The 23,664-nt window shown below is 47.3% G+C and overlaps 5 protein-coding genes across 5 annotated transcripts; 3 read left to right on the top strand and 2 right to left on the bottom strand.

Annotated features, from left to right (window-relative positions):
• Positions 1-551: 551 nt before the first annotated feature.
• DFJ58DRAFT_749342 (WD40-repeat-containing domain protein) lies at positions 552-2,717 on the top strand (the record flags this gene model as incomplete). Its single annotated transcript, XM_041387649.1, has 8 exons — positions 552-1,132; positions 1,198-1,498; positions 1,552-1,638; positions 1,691-1,777; positions 1,833-2,172; positions 2,241-2,308; positions 2,364-2,428; positions 2,483-2,717. 8 exons carry the CDS (start codon positions 552-554, stop codon positions 2,715-2,717), a joined length of 1,764 nt encoding a protein of 587 aa, XP_041237905.1.
• Positions 2,718-3,565: 848 nt separating this feature from the next.
• On the bottom strand, positions 3,566-5,035 carry DFJ58DRAFT_134295 (cytochrome P450). The gene is made up of 9 exons (XM_041378809.1): positions 4,669-5,035; positions 4,512-4,615; positions 4,416-4,453; positions 4,334-4,367; positions 4,150-4,282; positions 4,007-4,093; positions 3,926-3,950; positions 3,731-3,877; positions 3,566-3,681 (listed from the first exon to the last, which is right to left on the bottom strand). Exons 1-9 carry the CDS (start codon positions 4,685-4,687, stop codon positions 3,642-3,644), a joined length of 627 nt encoding a protein of 208 aa, XP_041237904.1. The 5' UTR covers positions 4,688-5,035; the 3' UTR covers positions 3,566-3,641.
• A 2,358-nt stretch (positions 5,036-7,393) lies between these two features.
• On the top strand, positions 7,394-8,404 carry DFJ58DRAFT_846224 (uncharacterized protein; the record flags this gene model as incomplete). Its single annotated transcript, XM_041393271.1, has 4 exons — positions 7,394-7,772; positions 7,887-7,932; positions 7,982-8,243; positions 8,294-8,404. 4 exons carry the CDS (start codon positions 7,394-7,396, stop codon positions 8,402-8,404), a joined length of 798 nt encoding a protein of 265 aa, XP_041237903.1.
• A 3,411-nt stretch (positions 8,405-11,815) lies between these two features.
• On the bottom strand, positions 11,816-12,511 carry DFJ58DRAFT_668569 (uncharacterized protein; the record flags this gene model as incomplete). Its single annotated transcript, XM_041382711.1, has 1 exon — positions 11,816-12,511. A coding segment is annotated over one exon (696 nt), but the record flags the coding sequence as incomplete, so codon positions are not given.
• A 9,433-nt stretch (positions 12,512-21,944) lies between these two features.
• DFJ58DRAFT_734029 (uncharacterized protein) lies at positions 21,945-23,049 on the top strand (the record flags this gene model as incomplete). Its single annotated transcript, XM_041386397.1, has 2 exons — positions 21,945-22,687; positions 22,752-23,049. 2 exons carry the CDS (start codon positions 21,945-21,947, stop codon positions 23,047-23,049), a joined length of 1,041 nt encoding a protein of 346 aa, XP_041237901.1.
• Between the last annotated feature and the right edge of the window lie 615 nt (positions 23,050-23,664).

The following is a 23,664-nucleotide window of genomic DNA, read 5'->3' as shown; positions in this document are numbered from 1 at the left end:
CACTCACCATGAAGTACTTCCTTGGTGAACAACAACTCCGTCCTAGGGGCCAAGACTATTGGCGTGTTGCACTGCCTGCATATAACCTGAAATGTTGACGTCATCAAGTTCAAACATAGGATAGAAGAAAATATGTGGAGCGGGGAGGAAGTGCCGTACCATCAACCTGAGCGTAGTCCTTACGTATAGGAAGATAGGCATAGTACCGGGCGCAGACCTGTGCGCTGATGCACTTGATCTACACATCAATAAGCTGTGAAGTGAACACGAGGATGACGCGTGGGATGTACCTTAAAAAACAGCCTGAACGAATGTGAGCCAAGCTTCCTCCAACTCCCAACCAAACGCCCTTTGATCGCTGGTGATCGAGCACTGGGTTCTTCTAGACGGTGCTTCCCGTGAGTGATATCCTAGGCTCTTCTGTAGGTTAAAGCTGACCACTTGCTTACCAGTGACCCACAAAAATCTTTTGCACACTCTCGCATAACAGCTCAGCAACTGCTGCATACGATTCCGAAGCTATCTTCTAGGTGAGACTCCGAGCGCCGAACATGTCTTACTCCACCAGTAAGACGCCAGCAGTAATGCCATGCAGGATGATGCAAGGCCATACTCGCTGGGTAAATGGCGTTATGCATCTGCACGGTGGAGGTCACATCATCACATGTTCTACGGACGGCTCACTCCGACTATGGGGCCTAGAGAGCGGTACACAGATAGGAGAGGACTGGCAAGATGAGGGGGACAATGCAGGAGTGTGGTCCATGGCATTATCTCCAAATGGCGAGACAATTGCAAGTGGACACGATAATGGGGAAGTGAGGTTATGGAACATTGAGACGAGGAGGGTTATCACCAGATGGACAGGACGCAGCAACGTTGTGTGGTCATTGTGCTGGAGTGCAGATGGTAACCAAGTACTGAGCGGATCCCGGGATGGGACGGTAAGAATCTGGGATGTCAAGAGCGGCAAGACTGTCCTGACAATTAAAACCGGGCACAAGTGGATGAATGCAGCTGTGATATACCCACCTGATGCAACAAAAATTGCGACCGGTGGAGACGACAAGGATGGAGTCAAAATCTGGGATGCAAAGACAGGCAAACTGTTCAAGACGCTCATAAGTGGCCAGTTCGGAGCTTGGCATGGACGTTGGACGGAAGAAAACTTATCTCCGGTTCATATGGCCCAATTAGGATATTCGACACAACCACTTGGGAGGAGATCGTCGTCCTGGAGGGTCACACAGACTGGGTCAATGCCACCTCCTTGTCTGGAAACGGACACATCCTTGCAAGTGCATCTGTTGACAAAACAGTGTGTCTATGGAACCTCGACACCAACCGCCAAGTCGTACCCCTCGAGCACGAAGATGTTGTGCGCTGTGTAGCCCTTTCTCTTGATGGAAAGGTGCTAGTCACTGTTTGCCCAAACGGCAATGTGTACACATGGGACATCCATGCCATTCTCAAAGTGCTGGCCACTGGTACCAACATTGTGAGTATCAACATAATTGCCTATGCTCTCTCACTGACAATGTCTGCTGCTAGGCACCAAAATACATACTTGAACAGAAGGCATCTCAAGACGATAAGTGCACCCCCCGCTCTTCGATCAGTAACAAGTCATTTTTGGAAGTACGTGAACTATTTCTGATCCTTTTCAGTTATTATAACATCAACGTTCCAGGCTGATGCCACACGATGTCACGACGAGTTCGGCGGTGTTGATGAACTCTCACCAAGGTTTTTTGACGGCATGGAAGCCGATGTCGATGTGCGTAATCAATATTTCTATTACTTAGTTCCTGTCCCGATCTCTGCGCTCTCAGTCCTCCCCAACGGGTAGTACCCACCCTCACTCCTCTGCAACTCCTCTCCTCGTTCGCATTTTCTTGCTCCTCAACCGCTTTCGATTCAACAAGGCTGAAGTGACAGAACTTCCGCAACCCTCAACGCCTTCGGGGTTACATCTACGGGTGCTTTTTGCTCGCCTGTTCTCACTCGTTCACCGTTCACCACCTGAAAATGATGCAGCAACCGAACTTCAGCAATCCTCCACGCCTTCGCAGTTAGATCCACATGTGCTCCTCATTCGCCTGTCCTCACTTTGGCCCCGCCACCGACTCAATACCGACGAAGAAACCGAACCTCACCCCATGACACCTTCAGGTTACGTCCAGATGCACTCATCGATTTCCTGTCCTCACTCTTCCACTCTCAATCTCACACTAATGAAGAAATTGAACTCTCGCAATATACAAGGCGTCCCCATGTTGTCGAAGTGGCTGCAGTGCGGGACAGGGAGGTATGTCTCTCCTCGATATGTTTACAATTGTCGTGGTTTAATGATTTCTGTCCAGGTTATATTTACTGCTCCACCACTGCCACAAAAAACACATCAGCAAACCCAATCGGACACCCAGGGGTAGTCCACGACACCACCTGCTCCAGGCACTAATCCTACTACACCACGTCCAAGACATGCGCATTCTCTACCGGTTCGAATGTTGGCTCATCTCGTGCTTTTTCTCTGTTGCGCATCTCCTCAACACGCCGACACCAATACACAATCAACACAGCAGCATGGCCAACCGCAAGGCCAAGTCCAGGCCCAGGTGTCATCATCGCAGACTTGGCCTGCTACCCCCTTGGCGTCTGCGACACCTCCTGCTCCTGCTGTTAGTACTGCTGCGCCAGGTGCAGCAAGTGCGTAGTTATGGCCCCTTCCATTATGGACTCATTTCATTCTTTTTTCTGCTGTGTATCCTGATGGGCATTCACACTGCAGCATACAGACACTTGTCTCATCTTGGCATCTCGTCCTTTTGTAATTTTTGTTATCTCTTCGTTCACGCCGTGTGTGTATATATTTCAGTTCACAGCCTCCTCAATCTCACCTTGCTTTACCGCTATGCCATGAAGCACCGATTTTCATCTCAAGCAGTCGGTCGAAACATGTCCCACTGCAAATCCTCGTGATGCACATCTCGTGCACCAGTCATCCGTCCTCATCTATTCCTCAGGTACCCCATGGCAAGTAATACGTACGTACATTCTGCCTCGGACTGCATCATTCCATCGCCAAACTGCCCATACGCACCATTCCAATTGTATTGCCTGTAATGCATATGTGCTGCCCGGCTAATTTCAATACGTTATGGTGATCTCTTAGCGATTTTCCGCTACATGATTTTCCTCGAGTGTACAGGTACTGGCATGAATTGTCTGCCAGAGTGGGCATGTTATCTTTGCAAGCAGAACATCTCGACCCGCTGTCCGCGGTGCAACCGGCCATCTGTCTTTGCACATTGCATTGAAGAAGTGGGACTGAGTAGCAGGAGATTGACAGCCCAGGGAACTTGCCTAAGCGAGCAGACGAAGGATGACACTAAGAGACATAAGAGCACTCCGAAATTTCTCGCAAGACGACGAAAACGAAGCAGGTTCTCAACCTACCAAATCACTCATGACAGCATACATTCTGTGCAACAATGTCTGGCGCATTTGACGAAAGAATAATCCAAATTTGTTTAATGTCCTCAAGGAAGATGACAATAAGCTAATCAGTAACGTCGAAGAAAAAACAAAGTAGCCTGTAAAAGCCCTCCTCTGGCGAGTCAGGGACCCGGATCATCTCTTTAAGTCCTCCGTCTGAACACCAAGGGAAGGCGGGTTGGTCTAAACATCCATCAACATTTCATCTTACTGGAGTAAAAGTTCAACGTACGCCAGAGTGAGCATACTTTGTGCGTCAAGTACTCTCGCCTTGCGCTGCTCATATGTTTCACCAGCAAATTGCGGCTCGTCCTTGATCGAAATGACATATCGTGAGATTAAAATGGTGAGAACAGCTGCTCCCTCGGTTTCCGAGAACCTGAGCAAATTCAAATGGATGACCAAAGAATAATGACAATATGCTCACTTTCTTCCTACACAACCTCTGTAACCTTCATTGATATGGGCATCTTCAAATTCGATCTGAGCAAGATGTTAAGACACTTACCACCACTGAATGCGAGGAATGCATCTCGGTTCCAGTCACCCAAGAATCGTTCGGGATTAAACGTGAATGGATCTTCCCAGTACTTAGCTGCAATTATGCGCCAGGTTGTTATCGCGTCTCTTTGCATCCGGAAAGAATCTTACGATTATAGTGAAGCCCAGGCACGTCCAGTGTAAGACCCAATCCTTTAGGCACAACGACCGTTTTCAGTGTCCCGTTCGCATCTGTGAGGGTGAAAGTCGTGTCTTCGGCACTTGTCTTTGGCACAGTGCAAACCTGCACCTCAAGTTAACAAACCGCTCAGAGACATTCGCTCCACCAACATACAGGGGGGAACATTCGCAGTGCTTCGTTGAACACGCTGCCACGATGTCAGCCCATAACCCGGTCTATTTAGAGGTAAACTGACGCAGAAGAGCAGGCTAATGACGGCATATCATCACAAGTCTGTCAAAAACATTGTGAGCCTGTTTGTATAGCTGTCTGTAATTCAAGGGGTCCGTACAGGGATTCTTCCGTCAGGCAGTACACGCTTGATGTGTTGGTACATTTCTTCTTGCTTATCAGGATGTAAAGCCAATAGCGCAAATGCAAAAGAAAATGTGTGGGCTGTCGTCTGTGAGTTGTCAGCGGGAGGCAAAGGTGTGGAAGGGATGTGGTACCTCGCGTCCTGACTTCCATGGAAATTTCGAGCGTGGTCTTTGGTGGAATTGTGAGGACAGCTTGCAGCTATTTTAGTTCTGAAACTAAGTGCATAAATGTACAAGATAATCAGCAAAGACAATCCTCTTATGGCCAAAGTCATACTCCGTATCTGTGAGTTTATTTTGACTTTCAGAGTGTGCATCCATAGCGTGAGGAGTGCAGGCATCATCTCCAGATAACCTGCCGATATCTCCTGAGGAGAATTGTTGGTCGCAGAAACAGATAGAACACCTCGTGTTTGCGTTGTACCAAGAATTGTTCGTTTCACACTGAGCTGGGTGACCGGTGTTAATGGTGGCAGTGGTTGCATTAATGGATCATCAGTGAGCTAGTTGTACAGTCAGAGAGGGACTTGCGATACTGGAAGCTATGCTCGCTCGGCCAGTACATGCCAATGTTGGACGGAATTATGAAATTAGATGCTTTGACACGTTATTAGTTCAAAATCATTGCAGGGATTTCAAATACCTGTACAACGCACAGGATGATAAGTCATAAATGACTAAACCATCGACACGGGAGGGATTTTCAGATTTGATGGTCCTTCTTCCGGTAGAACAACAGTGATTGAACTGGAGCTCGCTACCGGGTATGATCGTTCAATGGAGCGATCAAACAGTGATTGAAGATTCCAGTCTGTCAACATCGTCAGCGATGGTTATATCATAAATTGGCTACTGACTCATCTCGTCTCTTCCCTGCGGTAGTTCATGCTGGATTGGACACCGTTTGTAAGGTCAGTTTTAATTCCACACCAACGTCTTCCTTCCGTATCACATGAATCACCATGCCATGCCAGTCCGCATCAAACACCTTCTGAAGATTGAGAAGTGCAGTAAGTCCTGCATGGCTCTTGCACGGAAGGAACTTCAAGAAGGGTGTTATATTGTCCGTGAAAACGTTCTCCGAAAGAAGCGAGGCGTGCTGAAGTTTGTGTGGTGCAAAAGTAGGAGTAGACCCGGTTAAAGGGAAGACGACCGTTGGTGACAATGTTCGTCTGGAATCCAGCGACCCAAGAGAAGCGTAAAAGAGTCCTAAACGTGCGTTTCAAAGACCAGACCAATTCATCCACTCTGACAGACTGAATGAGTGAATATGATCATAGCTAGTCATTGAGTATACACACGCCGTTACCTCACTAGCGCCCGCCCGAGCCCATAGCTCAGCTCCAGTGTCAATCCCGGCCTCATGAGGATACCCCATTTGTCATAATTCCATTTTCCACCATTGAGAGTCAGGTGCAGCTCGGTGATCGTATACTCGCGTAGAATTTAACCAAGAGTCGGTGGGAACAGTGCGAAGTGCTGGGCTGCGCAGCTCGTGTAGTTGAGGAGTGAGAAATAGCGATGGTAGAGTCACATTCATCTCCTAGTTGTCCCAAGGCCTTCGGATTTCGTGCAGTTCATAAAGTCAATACTCACCCATCTCTGAGTGGTTGATGCGGAGATCTTCCTTACAATTTTTCCTCCGATATAGAGCAAAAAGATGCACACATGTAAGCGAAGAAAATCCAAACTGATTACGAATGGCATGAATGACACAAATGGGGCGAACGGGGCGAAAGGTCGAAGTCCGGATCTCCGCATCAATCTGGTCTGACAAGGACTACTAGTAGTAGTACTCGCCTTCAGTCTTTTATAGGTGATTGTTGATATTAAATCCGTCATAGCGCCAGAAATTCTTTTTATCAATCTGATACGTTTTGAAGACCGACAACGCCGTGAAATGAAGCAGAGGTCGCCATGGTGCTGAGCAAAGAGCTGCAAAAAGGAGACGGAGCACAGTGGATGCGCAACAACACAGCATGACGCAGCAGACGGAAAGAGCTGTCGGAAAGAGACAGAACGCAACAACATCGTGACAGTGTGACGTGGCGGACGCCATCGCCGGCGGGATCTCGTGCTTATACAAGTTGTAGACTGTTGTGGATATCAGATATATTCACCTGGCCCGGGTTAGCCCAATTGGTAAGCCTTACTAGGCTTGGCGATAGCGTGCCTCGCCAACTATAATTAGGCTTAGATGTAGTGAAATCTCGACACCAGCATTAAACCACGCCCCAAATCATCTATTACCTCTACCTACTAGCTAGTACTAGTGATGTGCACGGCCCGGCTTCAAGCCCTGGGCCGGCCCAAGCCGGGCCCAAATAGGCCGGGCCCAGCCCAGGCCTAAGTCACGGCCTGAGGACGGCTTGGGCCTGGGCTTGCGTTTCGAAAAGCCTGAGCCGGCGGCCTAAGCCGTGGCTTTGGCTTCAGTGGCACTGCCATAGAAACCCACCGGAGGTACCTTTCCCGACTCTATTTTTGTCTGCTTCTGACTTGCATCTATTATCAGTTTCGACGATCCATATGTCGCAGTGATTCGGTTTGGTCGACATTACTCACATCGCAGTCAAAAAGCCCGCATTGTCCAACATATCCAGCAATTTATCCTCCTTATCTCTTGTGTGTTGCTACGAAACAGCCGCGGTGAGCTATCAGTGCTATGTCCAGTGCTTCGCGAGCTCAATATAACTCACCCTGCTGTCGGAAAACCAGATCTCAGTTGCACAAACCAAGATTTTTGGTAAATTTGAAGCCTTATGTGCTTTACCTTCGCAAGTGTGATTGCGCACCCAATATCTTTCAATTGATTTATGTTGGTATGTGTCCCTCTAACATCCCTCCCTGCTACCTACCCATGACAAGCACAGACGCCGAGCACCGTGTTGGACGTCCTGTATGCAGAACGAAACCCACAGCCACCCTTCTTCAGCATGCCGAGAAGGCGGCACTGCCATCCCAAACCAAGGCGATTAACGAATTCCATGCCGCAGAGGCTGCCAAGCGTGCCATTGAACATATCTCCACTTCATCCCCCACTGACACTGCAAAATCACCATCTCCCATGCCATCAACACCATCTACTGTCAACACCTGCAAAAGGGTGCACCCTGAAGACTCCTCTGATGGAGAATCTGCTGATGATGAGCGTGAAAACGCACGTACTAATCCCAAGCCTCGAAAGCAGCGCAAATTGGCTGTTGTCCCAACCGAACAAGAATCGGTTGATGCTGATGGTATTCTAATTGATGTCGACATTCAATCTCTTGTGGAACCAGTGTTAGTGTTGACGTGAGAAGCCAAAACAGCCAATATCGACACTTTTTTTGGTGCTACCTTTGATCACACAGGGGCCAATGGGAAGGTGAAAAAGCACAGGAAGTGCAAGATGTGCCTGTAGGTCTGCTCACTTGTAGTCATACTCATGCTGATGCATGTTCAATAGGAAAGCATGTATTCTTGTTAACGAAATATCTACCCTCCATCGTCATGCTGAGGCAAAGTTCTCTGGCAAATATCGGGAATGGGCCAAAGAACATTTGTTCGAGTCGATGCTTCCTGGTGACGTCAAGGCCCGCAAGGACAATGCCGCGCAGCAGAGCATTAATGCGCATCTGACTGAGTGGAAACTTGCTGAAAAAGTGGTTTCATATTTGGATAAGTTATTCAAACAGGCCGCAATCAAGTGGCTTGTGGCTACTGACCAGGTACTACATCTCTCTTCCTACAGAATTGAATCAACAGTCTCTTTATCTAGCCAATTCAAGCACTCGAAACATCCGAAATTCAAAGAAATGATCGATGTCGCCAGCTCGAGCCACCAATGGCGTCAAAATTCCAGGCAGAAAGGCAACTTGTGCAGAAATAATGAGAACATTCAAAACTCATCTTACTGGGACTCAGGAACACACTCAATGTAAGTAATATTTATGATATTGCGCTATCTACTCAACTGATGTGCACCTATGTAGAGCGCCACTGTTAAGGGCGACATCAATACTACCTTTGATGCATGGCAGGCCGAAAATGCTGATGGTTACTTTGCCGTCACAGGACATTGGATTGAAGAGAAGAGTTACCATGCAATGGGAACTCGAAAGTGCAGCTGCTCGGATTCACTCAAGTCAATAATGCCCACACAGGCAAGCGTCTCGGTGGTGCTTTGTTTAAAATCCTCGATCATGTTGGTGTCACGCACAAGGTAAGTTAGGTTTACTGTGTGTATTTGGTAGTCTTATAAAACTCTAGCTTGGACATGTCACTTGCGACAATGCCACAAACAATGGCACCACCCTACAGGAATTCGCAAGGCTATATGAGGCTAAATACAAGAAGGAATTTCCCTGGCACCTAGCAGAAAATAAAGTACGTGCTATGATCATTTTTACTTAACGAAATCACTCATTTGACAATCCCAATAGCTGCCTAGCTCATGTTATCAATATTGCGACACAGACCTTGATCAGCTCAGTACAGCAAAGTCCCCTCATTACAACCCCCATGACCCGAAAGCTCACGAGCCATCCAATCAAGATGAGATCGGCCTTGTGCATAGCATTTGTGTTAAGGAACGTTCCTCTGCAAAACGAAAGGAGCTGTACCGGAATGTTCAAACCAAGGGAGGCATGTCCCAGCCAATGCAACTGTTGATTGACATGAAGGTTCGGTGGTCCTCGACTTATATTATGCTCAACCGTGCGGAGATGAATAAGGAACACGTCGACACTTTCGTATATGAGATGGGTTGTCAAGAGCGTGATTTGAGTAGACGCGCAAAGATTGACTTTCTGCAGCTGTCAGAAGTTGAATGGACACACGTTGGGCAGTTTGCCGATCTTCTCTCAGTACAGTTAGTTTCTATTTATTTGAAGCTTGCTACTTATCTTGGTTTTATAGTACGCTGACTGTGGCCCAACAAGCTTTCTCATCCTGAACAAGGTTCAACCTTACACCTTGCAATTCCGGCACTTCGAAACTCTCTATAAGGCTTGGTCATCGCTGTGCAGAAAGGTCAAAATACGTGCAGTTTGCTCCCGCACTCAAAGACTGCAGCAGCAAAAGTAGATGAGTATTATGAGAAGACAACATACTCTGCTGCATATGTACTGTCAATGTGTACATTTATTTTTTCATGAACGGCCACTGTGAATCTGACTTTTGCACTTCAGTACTCAACCCCACAGGCAAGATGGCGTACTTCAAGAAGCATTGGCCAGAGAATCTGCATGACAATGTGCTTTCTACTGCGGAAACAGTGGTGAGTCATTTTGTTCAGTTTTTTCGGTCATCAAGTTAATCTCAATGTGTTACTACTAGTTCCAAGCCCGTTACCTCAAGCTGAACCGAGTAACATCGACATCGCAGCACACAACTAAGCAGAGCAGAGCTGGCGGCCTCAAAAAGTTAATTCGTGAAGTCCTCAGTGACTCTGAGGATGATTCGTCGACCAACCCAGCACCTACTTCAATTGGTGACCCAACAAGACCATGGAGGGCTGAATTTTTGGCCTACCTCGAGATGGTTGAAGCGGCTCTACAATCTGGCATGTCTACCATTCAATGGTGGGGTGTATGTATTTTTTTTGCTACTCAAAATTTTCACGCTAATGATAATCTTGCTTAAGATAAACGCACAGAGGTACCCTGTTTGGGCTTCACTTGCGCGGGATTATCTGTCCATCATGTCATCGTCAGTCTCGAGTGAGCGGGCATTCTCGCAAGGTGGCATCACCATTACCAAGCGGCGCAACCGGCTCAAGGCTGACATCGTCGAAGCACTCCAGTGTGTTAAATGTGCACTCCGACGTGATCTTCTGTTCCGGGAGCCTGAACCATCATCTCTCGTCGAGTTGGAGCACCTGGACAACAATGACTCAGAGGTGGAAGCAGACGCAGAAGTGGAGACTGGTGATGCTGGGGATGACGAAGAAGGTTGGGACATTTTTCTTTTGGGTGATGATGATGAGGACATGTCGGACATTGAGATGGACATTTAGATATATTGTCATTGTGCTTCGCTTGTTGTTATTAGCCTGTACTAATGTCACAGTACTGGTCTCGACTCTCGAGCTCTCTGTTAGCTATGTCAAGCCGTGGCCTGGTTGGGCCCAAGCCCCGGCTTTCGGCCGGCTTGGGCTCATGGCTCAGGCTTGAATTCTGGCAAGCCTAAGCCCCTCCAGGCCAAGCCTAAGCCGGGGCTTTGAGCCCAAGCCGGGCCGGAACATCACTAGCTAGTACTAAGCCACCCCCTACTAGTATTAGCGCCCCACCCCAGGAACGTAACCCGCCTGTCCTCTCAACCCTGGCATTCCCCACAACATGCCTTTCTTTGTCATAATAGGTGATTTGTCGGGTTCCCATGACCTTTCCCCTCATCTGTACACCAGGCTGCCTACTGCAGGACATTGACGCCACCTCTAGAGCCTAGTGGACACCTTTCTAGCATTGGGCCATACTATATAACGCCTAGCTCCTTCAAATTGCCAGTGCTCAATTGGTCTGTGCGCTGCCACCACCTCCAACACCACCCTGCATCATATCTCCCATCCTCGCTGTCAGCATACGTCCTCCCTGGATCCTCCAACACTGGGAACTGACATAGAGGCCACTGCCTTACTTTATAACAGGCTCTATCGCTCAAAACTTCGGCACTCAAGTGGTCTGTGCGTCCTTACTGTCTTTTGTATGAGTGGTCTGTGTGCCCTTACCATCCTTCCTGTCAGCGCTTTCTCCTGCCTTACTTTACAACAGGCTCTATCCCTCAAAACTCCAGCACTCAAGTGATCTGTACATCCTTACTGCCTTTTTCTATGAGTGGTCTGTGTGCCCTTACTGATTTTGCTGCATCCTTCCTGTCAGCGCTTTCCCCTGCCCCTCATGTCTCGCAGGGGAGGTCATTCCAAGCTCAAGGGCCTCTCAAATTCAGTCATCTCCCACAAATTTCAAGGGAGACAGCACCAATCCCATGTCCTGGTAGGTAGCCGGCAGCGGTGATATTCAACGCGCTAACCTACATGCTCTATTGGATTATCATAGTAGTTGGGGGGGAGGATATTGTTTGGTGGACCTGGGTATCATCTTAGGGACTTAGAACTGCGCACATCAAAATATATTATGTCCAAAACATGCTACCTCTACCAAACGCTAAACGACACTATGCAAAACTAAATTCGAACTACACAAAGCAACTATGCTACCTCTACCAAATGCTAAACGACACTGCGTGAAACTAAAAACGAACTATGCAAAGCAACTATCAAAGGAAAACAAGGCATTTCTCACTACAACAATGAGTTCAATGATGTAGGAGGAGGGCCATACAATCTATCTAACTGGGCCAACATCACATTATAGTCAAAGTCAGGAAGGCCGAAATTGTTAGTGAAGGATCCAGAAAGATTGTCTGAAGGCTGATAAGATGGATCCACAGAGGCCGAAGCAGAAGCAGCAGTGGCAACATCACCAGCTGGGGCTGCTGGCTCATGAATGGGCTCGTCTTCCTCCATACCACTGTTACTGTCATCAGCAGTGACGATCTCCGTGCTGTTATCACCAAACGGGGCTGCTGGCTCATGAATGGGCTCGTCTTCCTCCATACCACTGTCGCTGTCGTCATCAGCGATGGTCTCCATGCTCTTGTACTGCTTGCGGTGAGTAGTAGACTTCCTTGCATCTGCATTGTTGCGTTTCTTTCCTTTGTCTGATCTCGTTCGACAATGACGTTCAACTAGTTTGCCGCTCTCAAGCTTGTCTTCATGTTCCTTGTGGAGTTGCGCAAACTCCTCATCACTCAAGGCCCTCCAGTATATTTTTTCAGTGTCCCACCTGTGCCAAAGCATTTCAAGGTCTGCAAGAGCGCTCAACGATTGGACAAGGTTTGTAAATGGAATGTTCTCGGGCCAGCCTTCCACAATGACTTGGTACCGCTGAACAATATTGTGGAAATAATCAGCCCATTGCATCTTTGTGCTGGTGTCACCAGTAGCCTCCTCTGTAGATTAAATTCAGTCAAACAGTTGTGATGAAGTTAGAATGAAATACTAACAAAGTTTTCTGTTTATGAGTTCCCGGATTTCCAAACATTTATTGGAGATGCGTTTCTTGTGATTTTTAGCAGAACCTGAATATAATTAGGCAGAGAACATGATACTATTGGGCAGGACAACCTTGCATCCCTTGTACTGCGAAGCCTTCCATTTTGCTGACTAGATCTTGTTTGTCAACCCCCATGACAGTACCCATAAAGTTTTCGACACCATCAGTGGAAAATGTGATGGCTTGCAGGGTAAGATCGGTAGAACCACGCATTGTGTATAGAATAGTTTCCGCGCCTGTACGAGAATTAAGACTGATGAGCTAGCATTTGGGGGCTATGTAAGATAAATTTAAGCGAAACAAACAAAGAACATACCTCGTTTTCCACTGCCCTTAAGGTTTGTGTGATATTGTTTATCTTCAACTTCGTCGAGGTACGAATACCGGTAGCTTTCATCTTCTTCCATTCAGTGAACTCAGCAAGTAATTCAGCTTGCTCCTCCTCCGAGAGGGCAAGGTATTCGGCCTTGTGATCATGCACAAGCGATTGGAGTGCAGCTTTACCATGGCTTTCTGCAAAAAAATGAGCGGCATGTACAACAAGATATACATAAGTGTGATAAATAATGAACTTACGTGTTAAGACCGTACTCAAGTAGTATCGGATCCGAAGGGCTTCGGCCTCAGCTCGTGCGCTGTGCCCCTTTCCCGAGTCTTGCCCCTTATTTCAGAGAGCTAAAGTATCGCGTCTAGTGAGACGGATAAGTATCGTAACGGATAAGTCTTGTATCGCAACGGATAAGTATTGCAACGGATCCGTTAAGACTTCCGGATATTGAACGTATAGAGTAACGGCTAATCCGGATCAGATCCGGACTAGAAACTAACGGGTGAGGGAGCCCCTTCAGTGACAAATCCCGTATTATACGGGTCACCCGACCTACATAATATCCCGTGTAATACGGGCCAGCGGATTATGGGCCGATGTTATGTATATTCCCGATGTTGACGGGTGGGCCGGGAGGCATATTATTTCCGATGGAGACGGGTGGGCCCATCTATGCTAATGTTATATATATCATCGATGATAGCGGATGGGCCGGGAGAAAATATTATTATGGAGATGGGTGGGCCCATGTGGGTAATATGTAGAGTAGGATTGACATATATTATAGACCTGAGGAGAGATGTATAGCAAATAGTATTATATAGACGTGTGGGCCGACGTATTAGTATTATTTTGTAGACGGATGGGCCGAGGGAGCGGTGAAATATTTATTAGATAGACGGGTGGGCCGACGTGGCGTAATATCAGATAGACGGGTGGGCCGAGGGTGAGGGGAATTATTTATTACATAGACGGGTTGGCTGATGTGGGGTAATATTAGATAGACGGGTGGGCCGACGTGGGGTAATATCAGATAGACGGGTGGGCCGAGGGTGAGCGGAATTATTTATTACATAGACGGGTGGGCCGACGTGGGGTCATATTAGATAGACGGGTGGGCCGACGTGGGGAATTCTACATAGATGGGTGGGCCGACGTCGGGTAATATTAGATAGACAGGTGGGCCAAGGGTGAGCGGAATTATTTATTACATAGACGGGTGGGCCGACGTGGGGTCATATTAGATAGAAGGGTGGGCCGATGTGGGGAATTCTACATAGATGGGTGGGCCGACGTCGGGTAATATTAGATAGACAGGTGGGCCAAGGGTGAGGTGAATTATGTATTAGATAGACGGGTGGGCCCAGATACATATCATATAGACAGATAGGCCTAGGTATTGTACATTTTTACGAGTTTCGAGGCTCGAGTTAAGAAAATTCAAATTTAAGATGATATACATTTTTGTTGTCTTGAAATACCGAGACCCAAGACCCGAGATTCGGCACTCGGTAGTCGGTGAAATGAGTACAGAAATACATAAGATAATACACATTGTTCTCAGAAATCACAAGTTTCAAATGTCGATTTGTAAATCACGAGTCACAAGTCTCGAGACTCGAATCACCGAGTACCGAGTACTGAGAACCGAGTATTGACACCCGACACCCGGAATTCGGCACTCGGCATGCGAGACAAAAGATTGGAAACAAAACTCAAAATTCGAAACTCGAAAGTACTGACTACCGAATACCAAGTACTGAGTACTGAATCTCAGGTCTCGGTACTCGGTATTCGGTACTCGACACGATGCTCGAAACTCGTAAAACTGTTTCAAATCACCGAGTACTGACCACCAAGTACTGAGTACCGAATCTCGGGTCTCGGTACTCGACACAATGCTCAAAACTCGTACAACTGTTTCGAATCACCGAGTACTGACTACCGAGTGCCGAGACCCGAGATTCGGTACTCAGTACTCGGTAGTCAGTACTCGGTGATTCGAAACAGTTTTATGAGTTTTGAGCATCGTGTCGAGTACCGAATACCGAGTACCGAGACCCGAGATTCGGTACTCGGTACTCGGTACTCAGTAGTCAGTACTCGGTGATTCGAAACAGTTTTATGAGTTTCGAGCATCGTGTCGAGTACCGAGTCCCGAGTACCGAATCTCGGGTCTCGGCACTCGGTAGTCAGTACTTGGTGATTCGAAACAGTTTTACGAGTTTTGAGCATCGTGTCGAGTACCAAATACCGAGTACCAAGACCCGAGATTCGGTACTCGGTACTCGGTACTCGGTACTCGGTAGTCAGTACTCGGTGATTCGAAACAGTTTTATGAGTTTCGAGCATCGTGTCGAGTACCGAATACCGAGTACCGAGACCCGAGATTCAGTACTCGGTACTTGGTATTCGGTAGTCAGTACTTTCGAGTTTCGAATTTTGAGTTTTGTTTCCAATCTTTTGTCTCGCATTGAGATATGAGCAAAATACTATATACCGGGTGAATTTCAGTATTGGAAGTTTGATGCTTTCGATGTTTTTGATGTCGGGTCTTGATGCTTTCGGGCATTAACATGTAGATAGCCCTCGATCTCAGGGGTGTGGCAAAATTTAGATTGTCTGAAACAGATATAATTTGAGTGAGATATATGCAAAATACCACACACTGACTACCGAGGGCTGAGTACCAAGTGCCGAGTGCTGAGTGCCGAGTTCCGAGTTCCGAGTTCCGAGTTCCGAGTTCCGAGTGCCAAGTACCCCGATGCTTTCGGGTATTAACACCCAGATAGCCCACGCTCTCAGGTGCCTGTCAGAATTTAGATCATCTCAAACGGATGTGATTTGAGTGAGATATGAGCAAAATACTATATACCAGTTGAATTTTGGCATCAGAAGTTCGATGCTTTCGATGTTTTTGATGTCGGCTCTCGATGCTTTCAGGCATTGACATGCAGATAGCCCTAGATCTCAGGGATTCATCAGAATTTAGATAGTCTTAAATAGATATGATTTGAGTGAGATATATGCACAATCCAAGATACAGGGTGAATGAGTCCCAAGTGTTGAGCGCCAAGTGCTCAGTTCTGAGTTCCGAGTGCCGAGTGCTGAGTGCCGAGTGCTGAGTGCCCCGATGTGTTCAGGCATTCAATCACTGTCAGGAGGTGTTCCCTCATCCACCTCAGTGCCATCAGTGTTGCAATCAAGCTTTCTGCCGTGTGCTGAGTGCCGAGTTCCGAGTTCCGAGTGCCCCGATGCTTTCGGGTATTGACACCCAGATAGCCGTCACTCTCAAGGGCCCGTCAGAATTTAGATCATCTCAAACGGATGTGATTTGAGTGAGATATGAACAGAATACTATATACCGGGTGAATGTTGGCATCAGAAGTTCAATGCTTTCGATGTTATTGATGTCGGGTCTCGATGCTTTTGGGCATTGACATGTAGATAGCCCTCGATCTCAGGGGTGTGGCAGAATTCACATTGTCTCAAACGGATATAATTTGAGTGAGATATATGCAAAATACCACACACTGACTACCGAGTGCTGAGTGCCAAGTGCCAAGTGCCGAGAACTGAGTTCTGAGTGCCGAGTGCCGAGTGCCGAGTGCCCCGATGCTTTCGGGTATTAACACCCAGATAGCCCTCACACTCAGGGGCCCATCAGAATTTAGATCATCTCAAACAGATGTGATTTGAGTGAGATATGAACAAAATTCTATATACCGGGTGAATTTCAAGTGAGATATATGCAAATACTATATATTGACTACTGAGTGCTGAGTACCAAGTGCTGAGTGCCAAGTGCAGAGTGCCCTGATGCTTTCGGGCATTAACACCCAGATAGCCCATGCTCTCAGGGGCCCATCAGAATTTAGATCATCTCAAATAGATGTGATTTACTGAGTCCCAAGTGCTGAGTGCCGAGTCCCAAGTGCCGAGTGCCAAGTTCCGAGTTCCGAGTGCCCCGATGCTTTCGGGTATTAACACCCAGATAGCCCTCGTCCTCAGGGGCCTGTCAGAATTTAGATCATCTCAAACAGATGTGATTTGAGTGAGATATGAGCAAAATACTATATACCGGGTGAATTTCAGCATTGGAAGTTTGATGCTTTCGATGTTTTTGATGTCGGGTCTTGATGCTTTCGGGCATTAACATGTAGATAGCCCTCGATCTCAGGGGTGTGGCAAAATTTAGATTGTCTGAAACAGATATAATTTGAGTGAGATATATGCAAAATACCACACACTGACTACCGAGTGCTGAGTACCAAGTGCCAAGTGCAGAGAACCGAGTTCCGAGTTCCGAGTTCCGAGTTCCGAGTGCCGAGTGCCGAGTGCCGAGTGCCGAGTGACCCGATGCTTTCGGGTATTAAAAGCCCTCGCTCTCAGGGGCCCGTCAGAATTTAGATCATCTCAAATGGATGTGATTTGAGTGAGATATGAACAGAATACTATATACCGGGTGAATTTTGGCATCAGAAGTTCAATGCTTTCGATGTTTTTGATGTCTGGTCTTGATGCTTTCGAGCATTAATATGTAGATAGCCCTTGATCTCAGGGGTGTGGCAGAACTCACATTGTCTCAAACAGATATAATTTGAGTGAGATATTTGCAAAATACTATGTATATACTGACTACCGAGTGCTGAGTGCCGAGTTCTGAGTTCTGAGTTCCGTGCTGAGTGCCGAGTCCCAAGTGCCGAGTGCCGAGTTCCGAGTTCCGAGTGCCCCGATGCTTTCGGGTATTAACACCCAGATCACCCTCACTCTCAAGGGCCTGTCAGAATTTAGATCATCTCAAACGGATGTGATTTGAGCGAGATATGAACAAAATACTATATACCGGGTGAATTTTGGCATCAGAAGTTCAATGCTTTCGATGTTTTTGATGTCGGGTCTCAATGCTTTTGGGTATTGACATGTAGATAGCCCTCGATCTCAGGGGTGTGGTAAAATTCAGATTGTCTGAAACAGATATAATTTGAGTGAGATATATGCAAAATCCCATATACTGACTACCAAGTGCTGAGTACCAAGTGCCGTGTGCCGAGTGCCAAGTGCTTTCCGAGTGCTGAGTGTCCCGATGCTTTCGGGCATTACCACCCAGATAGCCCTTGCTCTCAGGGGTCCATCAGAATTTTGATTATCTCAAACAGATGTGATTTGAGTGAGATAGGAGCAAAATACTATATATCAGGTGAATTTCAGCATTGGAAGTTCAATGCTTTCAATGATTTTGATGTCGGGCCTCAATGCTTTCAGGCATTGATATGCAGATAGCCTTCACTCTCAGGGGTCCTTCAGAATTTGGATCATATTTTCGCATCAGGAGTTTGATGCTTTCAATGATTTCAATGTGAGGCCTAGATGACTGTGTTCATTGACATGTGGATAGCCCTTAATGTCAGGAGTTCACAGAATTCATATGGCCTCACATGGACATATGAGGTAATGTAGGACATTCTCAACACATCAGGAGACAATCTGAATTCTCCCACACCCCTGAGATTGAGGGCTATCTTCATGTCAATGCCCGAAAGCATCGAACTTCTGATGCCAAAATTCACCCGGTATATAGTATTTTGCTCATATCTCACTCAAATCACATCCGTTTGAGATGATCTAAATTCTGACGGGCCCCTGAGAGCGAGGGCTATCTGGGTGTTAATACCCGAAAGCATCGGGGCACTTGGCACTCGGAACTCGGAACTCGGAACTCGGAACTCGGAACTCGGAACTTGGAACTCGACACTTAGTGCTCAGCACTTGGTAGTCAGTATATTTTATTTTGCACCTTTCCCAAGTACATACCCTTAATTTCAGAATGAAGTCCAGATGAAATCCAATGAAGTCCGAAGGACTTCCGGAGACTGGCTACTCTGATGGAGTGCTGGAGGACTTCTGGATGAGCACAGGAACCTTCCGGAGGAGTATAGAAACTTCTAGAGAAGTACAGGAAACTCTGGAGGAGTTTCACCTGCTGCATAGGGTCCGAAGATAAGACTTCTGAAGGTAAGCTTCCTAGATGGAAGCACATGGAGGAGAGACTGCAAGGGACAGAGTCCAAAGCAGGATCAGATAGGAGGAGTGGTCCAGAGGACAGGATGTCTGAAGGTTGCGCCATCTGAATGTTCAGATGTCCAAAGGTTATGATGTCTGAAGGTCATGATGTCCAAAGGTTACAATGTCCAAAGGTTTTGATATCCGAAGGGTAAGATGTCCGGAGATCCAAAGGTCTGGAGGTCAGCAGGAGTGGACAGGATTATAGGACAGGAGAATAAAGACTACCATGGACAAGGTCTGGAGTAGAAGCAAACAGAGGTAGGCTACACTTAGGTGGAGTCGGAGATAACAGGAAGTAGACATAAGTCTTGGAAAGACAGGAAGTGCCAGAAAGGCAAAGGTCCAGCTTAAGGAATCAATCCTTAAGCTTGGATAGAGATGGAAGGACAAATCCAAAGGTTTGGAAGTCCAGCCTAAGGAATCCTTCAGGTTGGACTCGGATCTCAGTACACTTCACTTGATTTTTGATATCCGGGACTCCATAGTCGGAACTTGAGTCTTGAATCTCGGGTGTCGGGTGTCGGTTGTCGGTTGTCGGTTGTCGGTTGTCGGGTGTCGGGTGTCGGGTGTCGGGTGTCGGGTGTTGGGTGTTGGGTGTCGGGTGTCGGGTGTCGGGTGTTGGGTCTCGATGGTCAGGACTCAATATTTGGGACTCGTTGGTCGGGACTTGATACTCGATTGTTGGGATTCAATGGTCGGGCATTGGGTTTCAGGACTCAAATCTCGGGCTTTGGGACTCGGGTTTCAAGACTCGGTAGTCGGGACTCAATGGTCGATTGTCGGGATTTGATAGTCAGGGCTCGGATATTGGTACACTTCACTTGATTTTCGGTAGTTGGAACTTGGCATTTGGCATTTGGTAGGCTTGGATGATGTTGGCTTTCAAAGATCTATTATCATATATTGCTCAATGAAATACCAGACGATCGGAAGTGTGCTGGACATCACATATTCATTTGTCGAGACCCGGGTCTCGGAACTTGGTACACTTCGCTCGAGTTTCCACTTCACCCCTTTGCAAGGCTCCATGCCATACTACATCATTAGATGACTTTGAATTATTACCTCCATGATATACAACTAGCTGAGCTCCATCATGTCTACAATTATCATTCTCCTGGGCCCACCGTTTATATTATATACCCCTACGTCGGCCTACCCGTCTATGCAATATATGTCTACCATTGGCCCACCCGTATATAATAAATCTTTCACCGCTCCCTCGGCCCACTCGTCTACAAAATAATACCAATACGTCGGCCCACCCGTCTACAAAATAATATTAATTCGTCGGCCCACCCGTCTAATATGATATATATCTGGGCCCACCTGTCTATGTGATAACAAGCACCCTTGATATACCCGGCTATTTGATACATATCTACCTTGGTACACCCATCTACATAATATCCAACTACCTCGGCCGATCCGTCTATTGAAAATTCATGTCCATCGGCCCACCCATCTACTTTACATATTCCCCACCTGGGCCAACCCGTCTCCATCGGGAATAATAACACTCCTGGCCCATCCGTCACAGTCGAGGATATATCTACCTTCGGCCCATGGTCCGCTGGCCCGTATCATACGGGATATTATGCACATCCGTTCACTCGTATAATACGGAGATATGTTACTGCAATATGTGGGTGAGGACTGTCCGAAGACAGAGGCGGATATGTAGACTGTAGGAATCTATCCTAAGTCTCGGAATAGACAAGAGTAGCGTACTCAAGTCCGGACAGATAACGGAGGGACTTAGAGTCCAGACGGAATGAGTGCAATCTAAGATGATATTCGAACTGATCTACTACAGCGCATATACAAAGGTTTATATACTACAGATAGCTAACGGAATGATCAATAAGCAAAGGTGCGAGGCTATGTACGAAAGTATAAGCAAAGTCTAAGTGGAGTGTATTGGTAAGTCGGATGGATCACGATGTAGAGACTCGATCCTGAGTAGCCTCACAATGGCATATATTGCAACATAGGTCGAGTCTACAGTAATATGCATGCAACGCGACACTTGCGCGATAAACACGACGTTCGCACGACGCACGCGACATAGGCGACACTTCCGCGACTTGCGCGCGCTTTAGGCGAATTTTCCCGCGCCTAAGCGCTATAGGGCGCCTGACTTCACTTCCCACTGTGTTTTCCCATGTCCAACCAAGTTCCCAGGTATGCATTTCTCCATTTATCATTTATTTCAACATCGTACCATGTTTATTTTCACTTGGTACACATTTTTCATTACACATTTTTACTTTACACAACACACATTACCAGGGACCACCATCATCATAGACAGTCACCATCTCTGAGTTTTTATTATGTTTTGAATAAATCATCGCAAGCCCTAGTAGCAGTTAGCTCTAGTGGCCATATCCGCATCAGTTGTCTTATCAGCATCTCAGTACACGTCTTACCATCTCACTATCGCTCGCATACCACTTTCACCCAGTTCCGCTTTTCGACGTGCGACTTTCCCGCACTTCGCGCGCCTATAGCGCCTTTGTTCCCGCGCTTTCGCCTTATCACGCACTTTGCGCATTCCCCCTAGAGTTGACCAGTGGATATTTGCTTTCTCCGCTTCCCCTAAGGGACGAACATATCGCACTCATATTTTCCTCCCTTCAACAATTATATCAGCTGCACCCTCAGCTGAGTTGAAGATCCTTCAACTGGAGCCCACCACGAGGGGATCAGTCAGCACATCCACACATATCCAACTCCATTCCACTCTACTCCACTATCCGCATATCCGCTTCCCACATTTTCGCCGTATTCACATTATCGCGTTTCCGCCTATTCCGCCTTTCGCTATTCCGCCTATTCCGCGCATCCGCATATCCGCCTTTTCCGCTTTTCTGCCTAAATCGCGAAATTCGCGATTTACGCCCCTTCGCTTTCACACCATGAACACGCCAGTAGATTCCTTTGGCATGCCTTTGCGCACCTGCAGCGCTGCTCCACGTTTTGGAGGTGACTACACCCAACTGGTCAACTTCCTGGAGTCAGTAGAACGACTCGCGCAACCACTTGGGCTGTCAGATAAGGACATTATCAAGTATGCCTTGAAGTATTCTGCGCCTAATGAGAGAGAGGTGTTCCAGTGCTATGAAGGTAACAACACCTATGAAGATTTTGCTAACTTCGCCTTGTTCATGTATCCAGAATGCGCAATTAAGCGCTACACGCGCCCTACTAGCGCGATTTCCGCTATTCCGCTTCCGCCCCTTGAAGCGTCCCCTGAAGCGCCACCTGTAGGTGCGCCTCAGCAACCAGAACGCGCCCAAGATCAGCTAGTAGCAGCAGCTATGGCGCCAATATGCGAAATACGCGAAACCCTTCCCCTTCCGCCTACTCCAACATTGCCTATCATTGAAATCGCGTTCGCACCAGCACACATCGAGGCGCCTATTGTAGGCGAACCTACAGAGCATCAGAGCGACACAGAAGATCAGTTGGACGAAGTGGTTTCACCCCAGCTCGACATATGTGAACCTACCGCTATCGCGAACGTGCCAAATGCGCTACCAGATGAGATCACGCCATCCATCATCAGCAATGACCTTCAACCCCAATCGCATTTTAGCGCGCCTATTCAGGAGCATTCTGCAGTGACAGAGCTCCAAAATGCGCCTCATTTCAAACCACAGTTTGTCTCTACTAAATCCGCTTGTTACTGACAATACCGCGCATATCGCGTTTTCCGCTTTCAGCGACTTCCACTTGCCAGTCAAACACCCATGTATCAAGTCACCCCCCACCCACCAAGTAGAACATGTCTCAGGCGACCCTGACACGCCTCCAGTGCACCCTATGGCGCCTGAGGTTGCACATGTCACGCACTTTGAGGCACTGTATATTCAACCTTCGCTCATTTCGCCTTTTTCGCTTATTTCGCGTTTTTCACTCTCATTGAGTTTTTCATCAGTTGCTAATGCTTCGCCTTTGCCTTCATTTAAGCTACCATCATTCCCTCACTCAGGCGCCACAGTCGCGCGCCTCACGCCTTAATTCACGCGCCTAAGGCGCCCATCATTACATCAAAGTTTTCCCTCCATCGCATTTTTACCACTTTATCATTTTTAAATTGCATTCCTCACATTCATCATGACCCATACTTCAATCAGCCATTCAGGCGCGACTTAGGCGCGCGCCTGACACACATACATCCGCCTACATATCCATCATTACATTTAACATTGCACCATCTGTCCTTATTCACATTTTTTCGCATTTTCGCTTATCGCGTCCATAACATCCTTTCATTTTATATCAAGTACCATTCATTCATGATCAGGCGCCTATGTCGCCTTGATATATCATTCATACTCATCATTCGCGTCACATTCACGCCTAATTTCACTGCACATAGATCACTCACTAAACATTTTCGCTATTTCCAGCCTATCCTCCGCGCATACAGAGGATATAATCATTTTCGCGCCTAAATGCGCTAACGCGCCAGCATCGCCTATCGCCTATCGTGCTGTAGCGCCTTTCAACCACTGTCGCCTCGCCTCGCCTTGGCGCGCGCCTAATAGGCGCCACCAAGTGCAAGAGTTCATCCCACCAGTCACTAGTCCGTCACTATCGCGAGTTTGAAGAAGATTGGTTTATACCTGGTTG

This window comes from Suillus subalutaceus, assembly GCF_016647625.1.
Source record: "Suillus subalutaceus strain FC151 chromosome Unknown DFJ58scaffold_164, whole genome shotgun sequence".
In the NCBI taxonomy this organism is placed as follows: domain Eukaryota; kingdom Fungi; phylum Basidiomycota; class Agaricomycetes; order Boletales; family Suillaceae; genus Suillus; species Suillus subalutaceus.
The sequence above is the reverse complement of the archived record's forward strand: the minus strand, read 5'-3'. Positions and strand labels throughout refer to the sequence as shown.